At 37.5% G+C, this 16,206-nt stretch overlaps 1 protein-coding gene across 2 annotated transcripts in view; it reads right to left on the bottom strand.

Annotated features, from left to right (window-relative positions):
* TPP2 (tripeptidyl peptidase 2) overlaps window positions 1-16,206 on the bottom strand; it is a 54,982-nt gene that overhangs the window by 27,739 nt on the left and 11,037 nt on the right. For both annotated transcript variants that reach the window (XM_005145232.4, XM_031045561.2), the window contains exons 7-18: window positions 14,992-15,146; window positions 13,863-13,939; window positions 13,280-13,407; window positions 11,615-11,714; window positions 9,427-9,575; window positions 9,167-9,282; window positions 7,450-7,618; window positions 5,716-5,873; window positions 4,308-4,384; window positions 3,254-3,360; window positions 2,351-2,505; window positions 462-578 (exon numbers count right to left, since the gene is read on the bottom strand). In XM_005145232.4, the coding sequence (XP_005145289.1) occupies window positions 462-578; window positions 2,351-2,505; window positions 3,254-3,360; window positions 4,308-4,384; window positions 5,716-5,873; window positions 7,450-7,618; window positions 9,167-9,282; window positions 9,427-9,575; window positions 11,615-11,714; window positions 13,280-13,407; window positions 13,863-13,939; window positions 14,992-15,146 (1,508 nt within the window). The remainder of the gene's footprint in view (window positions 1-461; window positions 579-2,350; window positions 2,506-3,253; window positions 3,361-4,307; window positions 4,385-5,715; window positions 5,874-7,449; window positions 7,619-9,166; window positions 9,283-9,426; window positions 9,576-11,614; window positions 11,715-13,279; window positions 13,408-13,862; window positions 13,940-14,991; window positions 15,147-16,206) is intronic.

Genomic DNA, 16,206 nt, shown 5'->3' with positions numbered 1-16,206 from the left:
GCTGAAAAAAAAAAAAAAACCCAAAAAGAAAAGAGGGAGGAGCCAGTATAAATTACCATGGTGCTGCTTTACAGAGGTATTGCCGTTTAAGCTCTCAAAGAGAGCCCTCTTTAAGGCAAAGTCAAGTCAAGTCAGGTTGCACAGGACAGTAAAGAATACAGGAGAAAGACAAAAGTACTGTAAACATAATACTAATGTTTTTAGCAACTTTTTTAATCCTTCAGTATCATAAAGCCACAGGAATCACAATATGGCCCTTCCATTCTGTAGGATCAAACTCCTATTAACAGATTTTTAAGAAAAAACATGAAAATCTCATGTATAAAGATACTTTAAGTCTTTCTAGCTACAGACAAGAATGAAGCAAAGCTTCTTTCATTCTGAGATACCCTAGGACTTCAGGATACTCAAATTCAGAAAAGTCAAATATTATATATTCCAAATAACTCTGGAAAACTTACCATGTTTAGCTGAGGAGTAGCACAAAGTACACCATGGAAAGAAATTGTGTAATTAATGCTAACATCGCTAAGGCTTGCCCACCACCGAGCAACACAAAATTCAATGGTTTTTCCAGCCTGGGTAACAAAAGCACACAGTTAGACTCAAGCTTCCATCTTCCACTTCTATTCACCCCAGACTCCCTCTTTCCAAGGCAAAATAATTGGAGTCTAGCTCAAAAACCATGCTGCTATGGCCAGTTTATGCCATTGTATATGTTTGTACAGTACCAAATAAGACACGTGCAGAAAACATAAGATAGCTCCAACAAAATATGATGCCTGATGTCCGCATCAAAGCAAACAGTACTGGGGTATATTCTACAGATCCTTTAAATATTACATCTTCCTTTCCTATCCTTCAAATTAGGCTTTCAGGTTAGTTCACAAATGAGTTTAACCTGTGTATCAGAAAAAAATATGTAAAAATGTGTATCAGAAAATGAGATCACACTCTCTGCCTCAGTAAAATGACATAAAGATTGTGAGGGTTTTTTTGTTGTGGTTTTGTGGTTGGTTTTTATTGCCATTGTTTGGGGTTTCTTTTAACCAACACCATAGAATTCACAAAGTGTCAGTGGGACAAACTCAGCTTAGGTCCCCCACCTAACATTTTCACAGAGGGTAATGGAGTGAATAGCACTCTTAGACTTTAGAGCTATGCAACTAAATTAAGTAAGGCAGCGACCAAACTCAAGAAGTAGATTCTGCCATTCACACCCCTGAACTGTTAGCTCAGTCCCTGGTTCTGTTTTGGACTCTTGAGCTAGCATTGAGCTAAGCCTGCTGTATCTCAGCAGTATGAATGCAAACCAGTCAGTTACTGCCTGGCTTCAACATCAAGATGTCCCAGATTACCACATGTAGCAGTAATGGCTAGATATGCTTATCTACAGATGTCACCAAAAGTTGGAGAAGAATAAAATTGCTTAATACCAATACAGCATTAAGAAGCAGGCACTTCTTTATTGCAGCGCTGGGTGCTAGGTGGAATGTCCACAAATCAAGCACACCCCATGCTAATTTCGTTGTTACATTTATACACAAAAATAACAAGGTAGTACACTCCCAGTTACAATGACTGGTTAGTGATTTGCACATCGTATCGGCTGTGTCATTCTTTTCCCTTACTATGCTTGCATGAGGGAAGTGTCTTCACCTGGACAAGGGTCTTCTAGATCCACAGGTCTGTTTTTTAGCGTCATAATGAAAGCAGTTTACTTCAGGACACCTCAAAAGTAAGTTTTGTTGCCAGGTTGGCTGGCTAGATTTCTACCTTGCCAGGCTGTCAAATAACTCATCCTATATAGAATGAACCCTAGGTGATATGGTTATGGTCTAGAGTAAGGACTAAGGCTAACATGTCACAGAGAACAGTGACTTCAAGCTACACAGCATCAGTTTTCAAGTAGCACAGCAACCCACGCTAACATAAAGGCTAACTTCTTAAATCAAGATATCCCTATAGATAACTTTCACAAACAAAATATAGAAAAAAAACCCAAACAGTAAAACTTAAGATAATCTGCAACACAGCTATCCAACAAGTCATAGCCCCTATTTCGAAGGGAAACAAACTGGTTTGTATAAACAAGTACCAACAAAGTGAAGAGAGCAACACATTATAAGGGCATTCTAATTAAAACACACTAGCAAGCTCTTAGGAATATTTTCAAAACTGAAAACCAGATGCATTCAACTACTGGAACTGACGTATGATTTCTTGGGTTTGGTTTTCATTTCTTGGGGGGAAAAAAAAAAAAAAAAAACAAAAAACCAGAACAAGTTATGTTATACTGCACTGAAATATTACTTTTCTCTCTCCCCATGCCACCCTAAGGGGTACTTACTAAGACAGGAAAAGCTTCAGTCACTGATCCTTTTTCTGGTAAGGATGAAAATTTGTAGAACTCATGACTTCTATATGCTTTTTGTTTCACTAGCTGAACGGCATGAAGAACAAACTTGGCAGTCACATCAGCTGAACATGAGCATACTGTCACTTCTAGATTAAAGAAAAAAACCTGAGTTTAAAGAGCCAAGAATTTAGAAGGAAAGCAGAGATTCACCAGAAAAACACTAGTTATACAGTATCCACAGTGGCTCCATATGTGAATAATGCTTATATATCAGCTATTTCCAAAGACTCTTTCAGATTAAGGAAAACCAGCTAAATTCAGAGACCAGTTTAAGTGAACCATGACTGAACTAACCAGTGAAAATTTATCAGACAGTACAGAAATATAATCTGTACAGGACAGACTGTTGCTGAGCTCCAAATTAAGAGTCTTATCATTAACCTCAAGCTAAATGAAAGATTCTTGAAAAGATTATTATTTAGTAATCTCACACAGGAAGACAATAAACCCATTTTCCCTTCTTGCTGAATTATGAGCTACTTGCCCATTACAAAAACCACATTTAAGACATCATTCAACACTACAACCATACACCTTAAGAACTAGGCAAATCTCAGACAATGATACTTCTCCATAAACATAGGGTATTCCTCCATCATTTCAAATTGTATTTGCTGTTTTCTACAAGACTGAGAATCAGGACTCTACTATACAGAAACCATGAAATAACTCAAAATCACTCCTCTGAGAGCTTAAAAGCAAATATTCTACATATTCATGGATCAAATCCTTCAGTTCTTATTCAGGTAGAACTCAAAATTATTTCCAGACAACTCTGTCAAGTGTAACAGATGCATTTTTTTTTTATTTAATTAATATGGTTATTTTTCTTACCAGCCCACGTAGCTCCCTGTGGAACATCAATGAAGTGCCTTCGGATCTGACCAGGTTTAAAATGAACGTCTGTATATGTCAGATCATAGCTTGATGATTCATCTACTCTGTATATCAAAAAGAAAACAAACAGTAACCAAACAATGTTTTTTTTTAAAAGCATTTTTAAAGCAAACATACTCTAAATAAATGTGTACAATGAGGAGATTTGGCCTTCAGCACCAATTATTTTAGTCTGTACTGGTACAGAATCTGACAGCACAATGTGTCTAAAGGATTTAAAACGTCAGCTCCATCACATTATGTGGACACTCCCCCTTCCTCCCTTCAAGTTTCTGTGCTTAAACATAAGTATCAAAGAATCCTAGTTTTCAGTGGATCTGCTTTTCCTGGGTGACTTTCCACTTAAGTGAGATAAGGTATTTCTATGAGTGAGTTACGGAAAAATCTGAGCCTTTTTTTCTCAGGAGAGACTGTCCACTGAAGAGATTTAATAACATTTTCCTTATCGATACCACTGAATTAATACGTTCAAACCAATGATAAGCACCATACTAACTAAATTTGCTGCATTAAAGTCATCATGGAAGTTTATCCCAATGATCACATGCCAAATAATGCCCCTGCCTTTATGTACTCTAGTCCACCAGTCAGAAATGAAAACACAAAAAAATTTAAGCCAACAACAACAACCAACCAACCAAGATAACCCCAAGCAAACAGAAAAACCCAGAACACCAAATTCCAGTTCACCTACACATATGAGTATCTTGATACTTTGGTCAACAGGCCAGAAGTAATATGTATTCTGATGGACCAGGAAGCTGCTGCCACTGTGGCTAAGCCCTGCCTCCTGGCTGCCAGTACCACAACTGCAAAACAGCCACTGCTGCGTAAGTCTGCCCAGAGAACCTTTTTAGAACTCTGCTCCCTTATCAATGTTAGTACTAAGTTCAAGAACTCCTGGAGAAAGAAGGTGGGAAAATAAATGACAAGTGGGCAGAGAAAACTAAATAAAACTTAAAAAATGCAGATAAAGCCTGGATTTACTTACCTTGTCGGTATAACAACAGTTATTGGAACTCTGAAGAGAGGTCCTGCATTAGGCATTGCTATATCATATCCACACACCTAACAAAATAAAATACAATGACTGAAAATCTTTGGTTGAAATGTAATTATAGAAGATAACATTAAACTCAAAACTAGTTGCAGAGTATTTTGAAACTTTGTTGTTATCACTGAAAGATCCTCATTTGACCACTGTCACCCTAGAAACAGTAAAATAGCATCACTTACCAAGAAAAAAAAATTAGTTTTTATACTTAAACTCATTTCAGACTTTCCCTACAAGTTTTCAACTCACTTTTGATAGCCCCTATATGAAAAGTTCAACCTAGTCCACATTGGAGTTTGTCCCAAACACCCTTATTTTATTTCAGCTACTTTGTTATTTCATTAAAAATACCTTAATGCTTGTCTTCCAGGATTATGTTTGAGAAAATACACTTTGATTTACCATGCCTTTCATGCCCAAGCTTTAAATACTACCTCTGAAAATCTGTTCCATCGTCATTTGGCTAAAATGTTCTCAGTGATACCCTAAGAGACTTGCAACTTTAAGCATCTTAAACAAGTCACTTTTAAAAAGCAAGCTGATGATATCTTTGTTATGAACAACTACAAAGCAATCGAAACATTTCAATGTTAATATAAAGTTTGGGATGAGGATGGAAGGGGTTGAAAAATAGTTTTTGTTGGTGGGTTTCTTTTGAAGGAGTGAAATAGGACATTTGGGAGCAAAAATGAGAAATTTAATGGCTTTTGTATTAAATTTTTCTAAATTTGAATGTAGATGCTTGAAGTCAGTGAAATGCTTTTGCTGTACGGAACTATTACCACACATTTCTCTCCTTCACCTTCAAAAATGGGATGGGGTATAGATAAGGAAACAAGAAAATATGTTGCATTGCTATATCCAAGCAACTCCTTTATGTAAAGCAAAATCTTGGGTCCATATAAAACTGCATGGCAACACCACAAAAGCTAGGCCAGTCCTTACGCCACCACAGAAAGACAGAAATATTTAAGATCACAAACACATAACCCCACTGATCTCTATCTTCAATAATATTATAGGACTAAGCCAGATAGTCAAAGGTGAAAATATACCCAGAGGAAAAAGATCTTAAATGAATATTCATTTGGTTCATATTTTCTATATGCTTTTATTTTTTAAAAACAGATTCTCAAATTCTCATTGGCATGTGCTACACACAACACTCTACAGCATAAGTATTGCTGAGCCCTGGATTGAGCCTGTATAGTGGAGTGTGGCATTATTTTCTGGTCTGTACAGCACACAGCTTTTATTTCCTTAAAAATTGCTTCTATGAAAAGCTGATAGAGACCACAAGAAGAAAGGGCACATAATCTTGTTTAGAACACCAATACTTCAATACCTCTGTATAATGCAGTCCTTCTCTCAGGCCACGTGGATCCACACGAATATTTATGTGTCGACACTGGTTCATAAGCTCTAAATGACTAGGACACTGGACCCATGATGCATTTGAAGTTAAAGCTAAATGAAGCTGAAGAGATATTCTTTCAGTGTTTTCTGTTGAGACACAAAATTTAAAAGACAGTTTAATAACACAAACGCATGCTCATTTTCTACTATAACATAGTATTTGCCATTGAATTGTTCTCTATTATTTCTCTTGAGAAAAACAGAAGAACAGCAGTGTACAGTAAAATAAAGGATGTGCCAACTTTGAAATCCCACTACGCACCTGCACCCACCCTGAAACAATAAAACCTGACAAAAGTCAAAGGTAGGCTAGTAAGCAATGCTTTGGTTAGCCCCAACATAGTCTGGAAGCAGGTATAAACTCATGTGTAGACAAAAAGTCTCACCTAATGCAGAGGCATACAATAAAAAGCAACTGAACTGACTCAAAAGGTTATGCTAATTAGCAAATTACATTGTAGAGCAACCTAAGCAAGAAGCAAAGTCTGTTTAAAATTACTACAATAATCTAGTCTGACTCTGCAAAATGTCAATTTAGCTGATTTTGCAAATGAGCTTTCATGTCTAAAAAGCTATGGGTTAAAACACAGCTTCCAGAAAGACACCCAACCCTAGCTGTGATGTTTCAGTTATTAAAAACCAGCCTTCTCCTGCTCTAAAGGTTAATGACACTTTAAGGTTAATGACTTCCCCCCCCCATTTCCTAGTCCTAATTAACCTTAGATTAATTTTAAGACATTTCATTACATCTTTGTTAAGTAAAGAGCACTCTATTATCAGATCTAATTCCCTCACTGGTAAATGAGAAGCAATAAAAGCTCATAGAACATTGACAGACTGAGCAGATCAGCCTCCCTTAACCTCTTCCTACAGTTTCTCTAACAGTCTTGTTGAAAACACCAGACAGAACAGAAGTAACAATCGGACAGGTACAAGGGAAACATCATGCTACAAGCCGGTCATCCATTACAAATGTCTATGTTTTCAGATCGTTTGCTTCCAGCAGAAGGACTTACCGAACAATTACTTTATTTCTCCATGTCACAGAGTAAAATTAAGAACACCAATTGCAATGTAATCTAAAGTACTCTGAGTTGGTAACCTGTCCTGATTCATACCCTTTCTTCCCTCAGATAAACTCACCCCTTTGTCACATGCCAACCTTCTTGGCATCACTAGTTTTAAGAAAGGAATTAATCTCAGTAACAAGATCTCACATGCATCAGTTTCTGAATACAATGTAATTCAGTCTCTCAGTGAGCTTTAATTTGCATTTAATAGAGCAGAGCAAAATGGTTTATGGATAACACATGTCAAATCTTATACTTGCACAATTTAGTTTTACCCTGTTAGTAAGTTCTTCAGAACAAAGAGAGATCCCTCTTTCCAGCAAGAAGCATGAAGCAGCAAAAGATGGAGGTGCGGCAGCTATAACTCTGAGGTTAGAACGGAAACTTGTTTAGCTGTATGCCATCATGTACTACAAAATTTAGAGTTGCACTTACTGGTTTCACAGTACAGATTGCCATCACTCCTCATTATCACAGCTTTTTGTTTAAAACATTATGCTACACATGGGTCATTTTCTGAGTTGCAATTTGTATTTAATAAAGTAAAGCAGGGTACTTTCTTCCCCACCCCACAAGCAAAAGCTCTTTCCTACCTGTATTCTCAGGAAAGACAGGTTCTATGCCAACACCATGATCAGAAGGTGCAGCTATCTGGGCAGGATCTCTGAGGTAGATTCCACGGTTGCTGCCAACAGTAACTGTAAAGCCTATGTTACTTGTGAATGATGAATTCTGAATGAGGTAGTCATAGGCTTTATCAACCTGTTAGAAAGAACACATTCTAAATTAACAAACTTCAACTGAATCATAATTCATTACATTTTCAGCAATCGAAGAAAGAAACAGTAATTGACATGCTACCTGAGTGACACTGCACCTTACATGATGCTTAGTATAGAAAATGAGGTAACATTTTCAGTCTGCAACAGCCACACAGAGCTCAAAGGCAAGAATATTTAAAAAACAAAACACAACACAAAACGAATCCCCTTTGCTATAAACCCATCAAAAGATGCGTAATAAAGTTTGCAGAGATGATTTCAAAGACAAAGAGGACTTCAAAGGCCCAGACCTACTATACTAATTCAGGTGCCTTTCTCGTATGTGGAACAACACTTAAGCATTTAAACCTTCTAAACAATACAAGAAGTTGAGCAGTTCAAAAAAGAGAAGCAATACAGGATGTCCATGTAATCTTTGTATACTGATATAAGATAATCATGTCAGAAAATCCAACCCCAGATTTCAGAAATGAGCTGTCAGAAAAAAACTCTGATGACAAGCCCACCTTTTTGTTTTAAAAAGGCATCTTTCTATCTCACTTTCTATTCTGCTGTGTCCAAAAGCTTACATTCTCTTCTACTTCACAGTGAGCTACCCTCGCCAGTGGAGATAAGGGCACTCTCCTTTGAGACAAGTATACAGCCTCAGTTTCCCAGATCAGTTTTAACCATGTTTTAACACATGCTTTAATCACAGACTACTAAATTGTAAGATATGACTGGTGCATTTAATTTTTCTGTGGCCTTCTGTATCAAACTCAGTGTTACAGATGTGTTTAGCAGCTGTTACCTACTAGGCTGCAGCATCTCCAGAACGTGAGTTTAGGGCTAAGCATTTAATATCTAGCATCTTTATGCATGAGAGAAAAATCTCAGTACCTCTATTTGACCAGCAGCTCTTTAAGAACCTAAGATTATGCACAGATAGACTGTCTTTCACTATGCAGGAGATAGGGAATAACTATCATCATACAAAGTATCACATCACAAATTTCTAAGCTACTTGTCCACAAGATACAGCAAACACCCAGAGTTTTCAGTGCAGTTCTGGCGCAAAGTCATTGAACAACTGCAGTTGTACTGCTTGGTGAACCAGTGTGGGTATCTTCATTTTCACTGCCCAGAACTTACAGTTGTAGCTTTTGTCTGCACCAAATTTGTTCAGCTCTCTCTGACAACAGCATAAGAACATTTTTAGACATCAGAACAGAATTTAGGCATCCAAATCCACACGTAGGCGATAAAAACCCACATCCCACTTTTATGCCCACGTACCTTTTTCATCAGTCTAAGAATGTGTCTAGTTAACACATTTATTCTACAGCAACTTCATGCTGAAACTGAAAGAACAATCTCATTCCTCCTCCCCTCCCACTACATTCCCTTCCTCTCCCTCCATGAGATCTGAAAATCAAGCAGCATGAAAGCAAACCGAGTGTGCTCATCTAGAAAGCTGCTTTTATTTTTTGAGAGTCAGGTTTCCACTGACAGTTATTTATATTATGTTGGGGTTTTTGCTATTAAGTACCTGAATAATACCATGTCCTTGTGCAAATACTTCTATGTTTTCAGCTTTCACTGCAGTATTTTCTAAAGCTCTTCTGACAGAATGAACAGTGTAATGAATATCATTAGCTTTGAGTCCTGAAATTAAAAATAAGGGTATTATTGGATACAACAAAAAAATTAGAAGGTTACAGGGTTTTTGGTTTTTTTTTTTAATAAGAGAAAATAAGAATCTAATCTCTTTTAGACTATGCATCTATAGTTAACTTTGTAACATATTACCTGACAACACTAATGCAATGCCTCCACATGCATTGGGAGAAGACATGGATGTACCATTCATGAGTTGTGTTCCTCGCAGAGTCCAGTTCGGAACAGAAGCAATAGCACCTCCTGGGGCACTGATGCTTACTCCCAGGGCTCCATCAGTGCTAGTGGTAAAACAGAAGCATTGAAAAACTTATTTTCTGCACACTTTATCTAAAAGTTTTTTGTGCACTTAATATTTTAGCTTTAGGGAATGTCCACAAGCGTTATTACTTCACTAAATCCATTAACCCATTAAACCCAAGAAAAAGCATGCCACTAAGCAGCAACCTAAAAATGTCACATTAATCATCAGCTATGCCTATTTTACAGTGAGTTTTCTAAATCTACACTCCTTCAATACCCTTCTCACCACGCTTCAGTTAGTCAGAGTAACTTCTGGGATTTGAACTGGAAAATGCACACAAACAGACCTATCAAACACTTCAATAAACAGATCAGTATTTAATATAGCCTATTTAACAGTTACTGTCTTTACAGAAAAATAGTAAAAGGGAGAAGATGACTAGAAAAGATTAAAAAAAATGCAATCTCTAATTTTGCATATTGCCACTTCAACTACCAGATCAAATTCTGAATACAGGGCCTGAGGCAAGGAGAGCAAGAGAAGACAAAAATAAAAAGGAATGTCAGGTGGATCAGGATCAGCTGGGCCTACGACACTTTTCTTCCTTGCTCAAACATATTTAAGAACAGAGTGAGTACCTATGACATGGTTAAAAGCAGCTTTCAACAGTCTGAGTCAGAAATACTTAATTTTCTTTGCTCTGGATAGACAAAAACTGCACCACTTGAGCAAGAGTAGCACTATGCCTGAGCTATTAAGTTCTTTGGGGAGGCAAGGTATTTTGGGGTATTTATGTCCCACACTAACACCTTCATCCATCTAAAATCTGCCTCAAATCAGAGTACCCTCAGGATGATACTGTATGTGACCTTTGGACATATTTTATCACAGCTCTAAATAAATGACAGGCCCTGTATCACAACACTTCTGGTCATGTGGTGCACAGTGCATCTGCCTGAAAGCCTTTCCTGCTTACTCAGACAGACTCACCCCTCAGCCCAAGCCTGCTCTAGAAAAGGTTTAGGAACTCTGTGTGTTACACCTTGTGCGTTACATCTTTTAGCCAGACTTGGGCCTTTTAGCTAACATATGCTCATTCTGACTATTCTACAACACAAAGTGACAAAGAACACAAAACATAGTTTTTGTGCATGTATGTATACTGATATTAATTACAAATCTTTCTCCCTTTTCCAGCTGAAGGCAGAGACAACATTTATCTTTTCCCTACATGACAGTTCTACATAATAAGGTTCTTGAAACAATATACTTGAAGGTAAATACACAAATACCATGACAGCTAACTTCGAAGATTTCTATGTAACCAGCAAATAAACCAAAGACCAACCTCAAGTTATTTTTTTTTATTTTTTTCTTTCACCCACTGCTACTGTAGGCTGACTACAAATACAGTATATTGTAATTTTGCCGCATGCAAGAACAATTCTTTTTTTCCTTTTTTGGCTACCACATTCCTACCAAATGCTTCTGAGACATGAAATAAAAGCTGAAGTTTTCATTGCCCCATAATTTTCTTTCACAGGTCTTCAAGAAAATGTTCTCTAATGTGAAGCATAAAAGCATTTTTTTCTGTCTGCTCACACCTCTACTGGACTCAAGCAAAATCCTTAAGTTGTGCCATCAAAACAATGTCACTGAAGCCAGAAATAATGCCACTGCAATAACAGTATTTCTTTTAATCTGCAACAATAAGCAAACAGTTAACTTCACTACACTAATGTAACGAAATAAATGCTATGTAAAAAATCCTCTGGAAAAAAAATAATCAGAGAAAGATCAGATTTCCAAACAACTTTTATAATCTCTAAGTATGTCTGTGCTCAAACACACTTTCCTGACACACTTTCTCCTGTGCTGAGGCAGCGCAGTGGTCTTCCCCCTTCCCCAGGAGTTCTGGAGCCTGATGTACAAAGGCCTTACAAGAACAGCAGACTACCTATGCTCTTCCCATAGGAAAGAAATACCCTTATGCTGGTATTAATGACCACTTTTTGGATTTTGAATTACGTAATCTGAACCCCAAAGCAATAAATTTGTTCTTTCAGTACAACATACCTAGGCCCTCTGGATGACCAAGTATATTGATTTGCTGGCAGTTTTTCTCTTAAAGAGTATTCTGCGACCATCATGTCAGGTGAAACGTAGGCACCAACACCTGCAAAAAACATTCAAGTATTTTAAATGTGCAATGAATTTTTATTAACAGAAAAAAAAAATTATGGTTAAAATTAATTTTAAGAATTTTTTGCTTGACGTGTAATGATGGAAACATGCTTTTTCTGTAACATTGCACCCACATATTTTTACAAAGCAAGTATAAAGCAGCATGCTATGGACTGAAAATATTCTATAATATTGAAATATTATGTAAACTTCAAAGTTTCATTTTTATTCAACTGGAATAGAATGTATTCACCTTCTAATTTTTTTTCACAACAAATTACTTCTACATGTCTCCACTCTCCCGCACAGGCCTCTGGCTGTGTTTACACTGTTACAAAGTACACCAAACATAGCTCAAAGCAATCTGTGTGAGCTGGTTCATGTTCACATGGCTCATAGCTATGCCACCTAGAGCAGATGGCCACATCCACACAGCTCAAACACAGCAATGAGACACTCATCACTTACTTTCCTATGTATCAGTTCAAAGTGCCCAGAGCATACAAATGACTGTCAGTCTGCTGAAGTTGTATTTTTAAAACACGATGTCATTGCACCTGTGCCACATACCTACACTGTACACTCCATTTTCTCTATGGCACAAGCACTATGAGGATAGTAGAAAATTAACATACCAAGCTAACAAACAAATTTGGCAAGATCTGCTGCCCGTGTGAACTAAGCCAACCTGTCAACTAGATTTTGCTTTACCCTCAAAAGAAAAACAAAAAATTCCCAACCTATCTGGTTCACTCCAGATGGTAGAAAAAGAGCATGCAGAGTGAATGATAAATCAGTCCCTGGGGTGATACAAGTACACTGAACTGACAGAGTAGAAGTGCTGTAAGAGCAAAGACTGAAAAAATGCAAACCTGAAAAGAGCTTGTAAATTCCAGCTCCAGCCCGTTTCATTAGTGAATTAACTGCAGATTAACATCAGAAAGTAATGAGTGTTCTACTGGCTGTCCTGAAATACTGACTCTCCAACTTTCAAATCTAGATGCTAGTCTTCTTGCATTAGGATTCGGAGATTTAAAAAGTCAGCTTGTGCAACTCAGTAATGCAGCAGCAGATTTATATAAAAATAAAGACTAGGGAAGTTACCCCTAAATGCTAGACATTTCGCTAAGTTTTGTATCTCAAACTTCCACTGAAATATCAAACCCCATACACTTAGACATTCAGAAAAACAAATTCTTATGGCAGTAATAGACCTGACAGAAGTGGCACTACAGCTGAAAGAATTCTTCCTCTAGAAGGACTTTGTCTAGGTCATCACATGGGATCATTTTACATCCAAGTTAAATGTTTTGTTTCACTACAAACAGAAAATAGAGTATCTGATGAAGACAAAAGATCTAAAATTGTGGTTCTGACAATTCAAAATGCATTATAAGGCCTTCCAGAACATTAATTAGAATCCAACTTACATGTATTTTTACAAGTCAGATTTACCAGTTGGTAAGGGTCTGTGTGCTGTTCTCAGATAGTTACAATTAAGACAGAAGCTGAATACTGCCAACTCTTCCCCCCCCACCCCCAAAGAAAATGATTTACCTATTACACTAGATGTAGTTCCACCAGGACATCCAACTGTAGAAAGGCAAGGGCCATTATTTCCTGCACTTGAAACATAGATTACATTGTGTTTCCACACCGCTTCATTAATAACTTCACAAATTCTCCTGATGTATAAGAAAAAAAAAAAAAGGCAATCAATCAAAATATTGTTTTCTTCCCACAGGGCAAAACTCTTACTTCCCGTAGAATCTCTGTGACCAGACATAGAAACAAGGAATATTATGCAGCCTGCTTCCCACACCTAGCAGAGGCAGTGCCAATACAGAAGCTGACCACGATAAATATTTTCTAATTTTAAAAAAAGTAATAGTTATGTAGCAAAATTAGGTGTTCATCCCTCCTCCCCCCAATTATGTGGTGCTCCAACTACAAAAATTCTTTGTTATTCTGAAACATTTTTTATACTGTATGCAGTTAAAAATATAAACTGCAACAGTTTAATGCATATGAATTGTCTGAGCCTGGACAAGTCATCTTACTGACAGTTCATGTACACAAAGCTCAACAAATGTATGTAATTCATATTAAAATACTTCATGTTAACCACAGTGGTACTCACCCAGAATTTGGCCAATGTGTTGCCTCTCCATAGCTATAGTTGACGAGATCACATTTATATTTTATTGCTTCTATCATCTGATAAAGTAAAAATAAAAGCCAAAATACATCCTAATCATAGAATAAGTAAGGAATGGCAAAGAACATCTGCTTAAACTGCTACAGATCTAAGAAAATGGGATAAGTTTCTTTTGATTATAGAAAATAACTTACTTCAATCAGTTATTTAAGTGCTACTTCCCCAGTGAATAAACAGAATAAAAACCCCACTCCCTGAACAGCCTTACTCTTGTCATTTTACAAGCTATAATTTAACAGTACCCTAAGAGAAAACTGCAGACTTCATTAGTATTTGTCTCAAATATCTGTACTCAACATAAAATTCTCTTTTCCTGTGCAGTTAGGTTAAATTCCTGTAAAAACATTATAGTACATCTTTGTGTTGCTATAGCAAGATATACTATGAGCCACAAGTATATTTTTCTATTTCCTCTTCTTGTGTGATTTTTATTCCCCATCAATTCATTATATGGAAAAGGTTTTAGGCCTTTTTTCATTAAAAAGTAATTATATCTTTCCTTTTCAGAAAGTGAGTAAAAAGAAAAACCAAAGCAAAAAAAACCAAACAACAACAAAAAACCCACAAACCAAATCACCCATATTAGCAGATACTAGTCTCTATGCTACATTTAAGTATTCTATTGTTACCTACGTAACTATAAAAAAACATGCTCACAACACAGAATAAGGAACTAGAAATATGCATACAAGTAACTTCACCCACACATCAAGCTAGCCAGACACACTGCAACTGTGTTAGTCTGTAAGTGTCTCTAAATGCTCTGTACAACAAAAGACTTGCTTTATACTAAAACATTAGTATTAAGATATGTTTTAAAATACATTCTGGTATGCTTCACAGGTTTTTTTTGGTTGGCTTATTTTTGTTTGTTCTGGATTTTCATTGAGGGGGAGGGTTGATGGCATTTGCTTGCTTTCTTCTTTTTGCTGGAAGTATTCTACAACTATAAAAGCACTCCCTATGAGCAAGTAGAGAACAAAATTGTAGAATACTGTGGAACACTAAGTCACACTGCTGAAATTAACTGTTTAGTCAGTGAAATACCCACAGCTCTTATTAGACCAGTGCCAGTTTCCATTGTACTTAGTCTTGTATCACCAATCTTGATGGCAAGAATCTGAGCTCCAGGAGCCACACCATTTCGTTCTGGCTCTTCTGGAAAGTATCCAGCTGCAATACTAGCCACATGTGTTCCATGTGCTCCTGAGGAAATAAAAAGTTGTATCACTGTATCTTTAGCAAACTTCATGTACACAAATTTAATACACTAATTAATTTTTACCTATTGAGCTTTAAGTATATAAATCCAGTTACCAGCCCGCCACAACTGGTGTGCCCCAGGGCTCAAGACTGAAGTCAGTTCTGCTTAATACCTTTATCAACAATCTGGATGAGGGCATCCAGTGTACCCTCAATGATTTTGCAGATAACAGGAAGTTGGGCAGGAGTGTTGATCTGCTTGAAGGTAGAAAGGCTCTACAGAGCGTTTGTACAGGCTGGATCACTAGGCTGAGGCCAGCTGTATGAAGTTCAACAAGGCAAAGTGCCAGGCCCTGCACTTGGGTCACAACATCCTCATGCAAGGCTACAGGCTCCAGGAACAGCAGCTGGAAAGCTGCCCAATTGAAAAGGACATGAGTGGTGGTCAACAGCTGCTGAATATGATCCGGTAGCATGCCCAAGTGGACAAGAAGTCCAACAGCACCCTGGCCTGTATCAGAAACAGTGTGGCCAGCACAACTGGGGAAGAGACCATGCCCCTGCTGAGGCTGCAACTAGAATCCTGTGTTCAGTTCTGGGCCTTTCACTGCAAGAAAAACATTGAGGTGCTGCAGTGGGTCAGAAAAGGGCAACAAAGCCGATGTAGGTTCTGGGGAACAAGTCTTATGAGGAACAGCTGAGGGAAGTGGGGTTCTTTAGTCTGGAGAAGGGAAGGCTCAGGGGGGACCTTATCATCCTCTAAAGCTACCTGAAAGGAGGCTGTAGTGAAATGGACATCAGTCTCTTCTCACAAGTAACAAACAATAGGACAAGAGGTACTGGCCTCAAGTTAAGCCAGGACAGCTTTAAGAAGAAAAATTTGTTCCCTAAAGCATTTGTCAGGCATTGGAACAGGCTGCACAGGGAAGTAGTTGAGTCACCATCCCTGGAGGTATTTAAAATACAATGTAAACATGATGCCTAGGGACATCATAATGTTAACGATTGGACTCAATCTTACAAGTCTTTTCCAACCTAAATGGTTCTACTATTGTGTAAAATG

This window comes from Melopsittacus undulatus, chromosome 2, assembly GCF_012275295.1.
Source record: "Melopsittacus undulatus isolate bMelUnd1 chromosome 2, bMelUnd1.mat.Z, whole genome shotgun sequence".
NCBI classification, from domain to species: Eukaryota; Metazoa; Chordata; class Aves; order Psittaciformes; family Psittaculidae; genus Melopsittacus; species Melopsittacus undulatus.
This window is presented reverse-complemented; position numbering and strand designations above follow the sequence as displayed.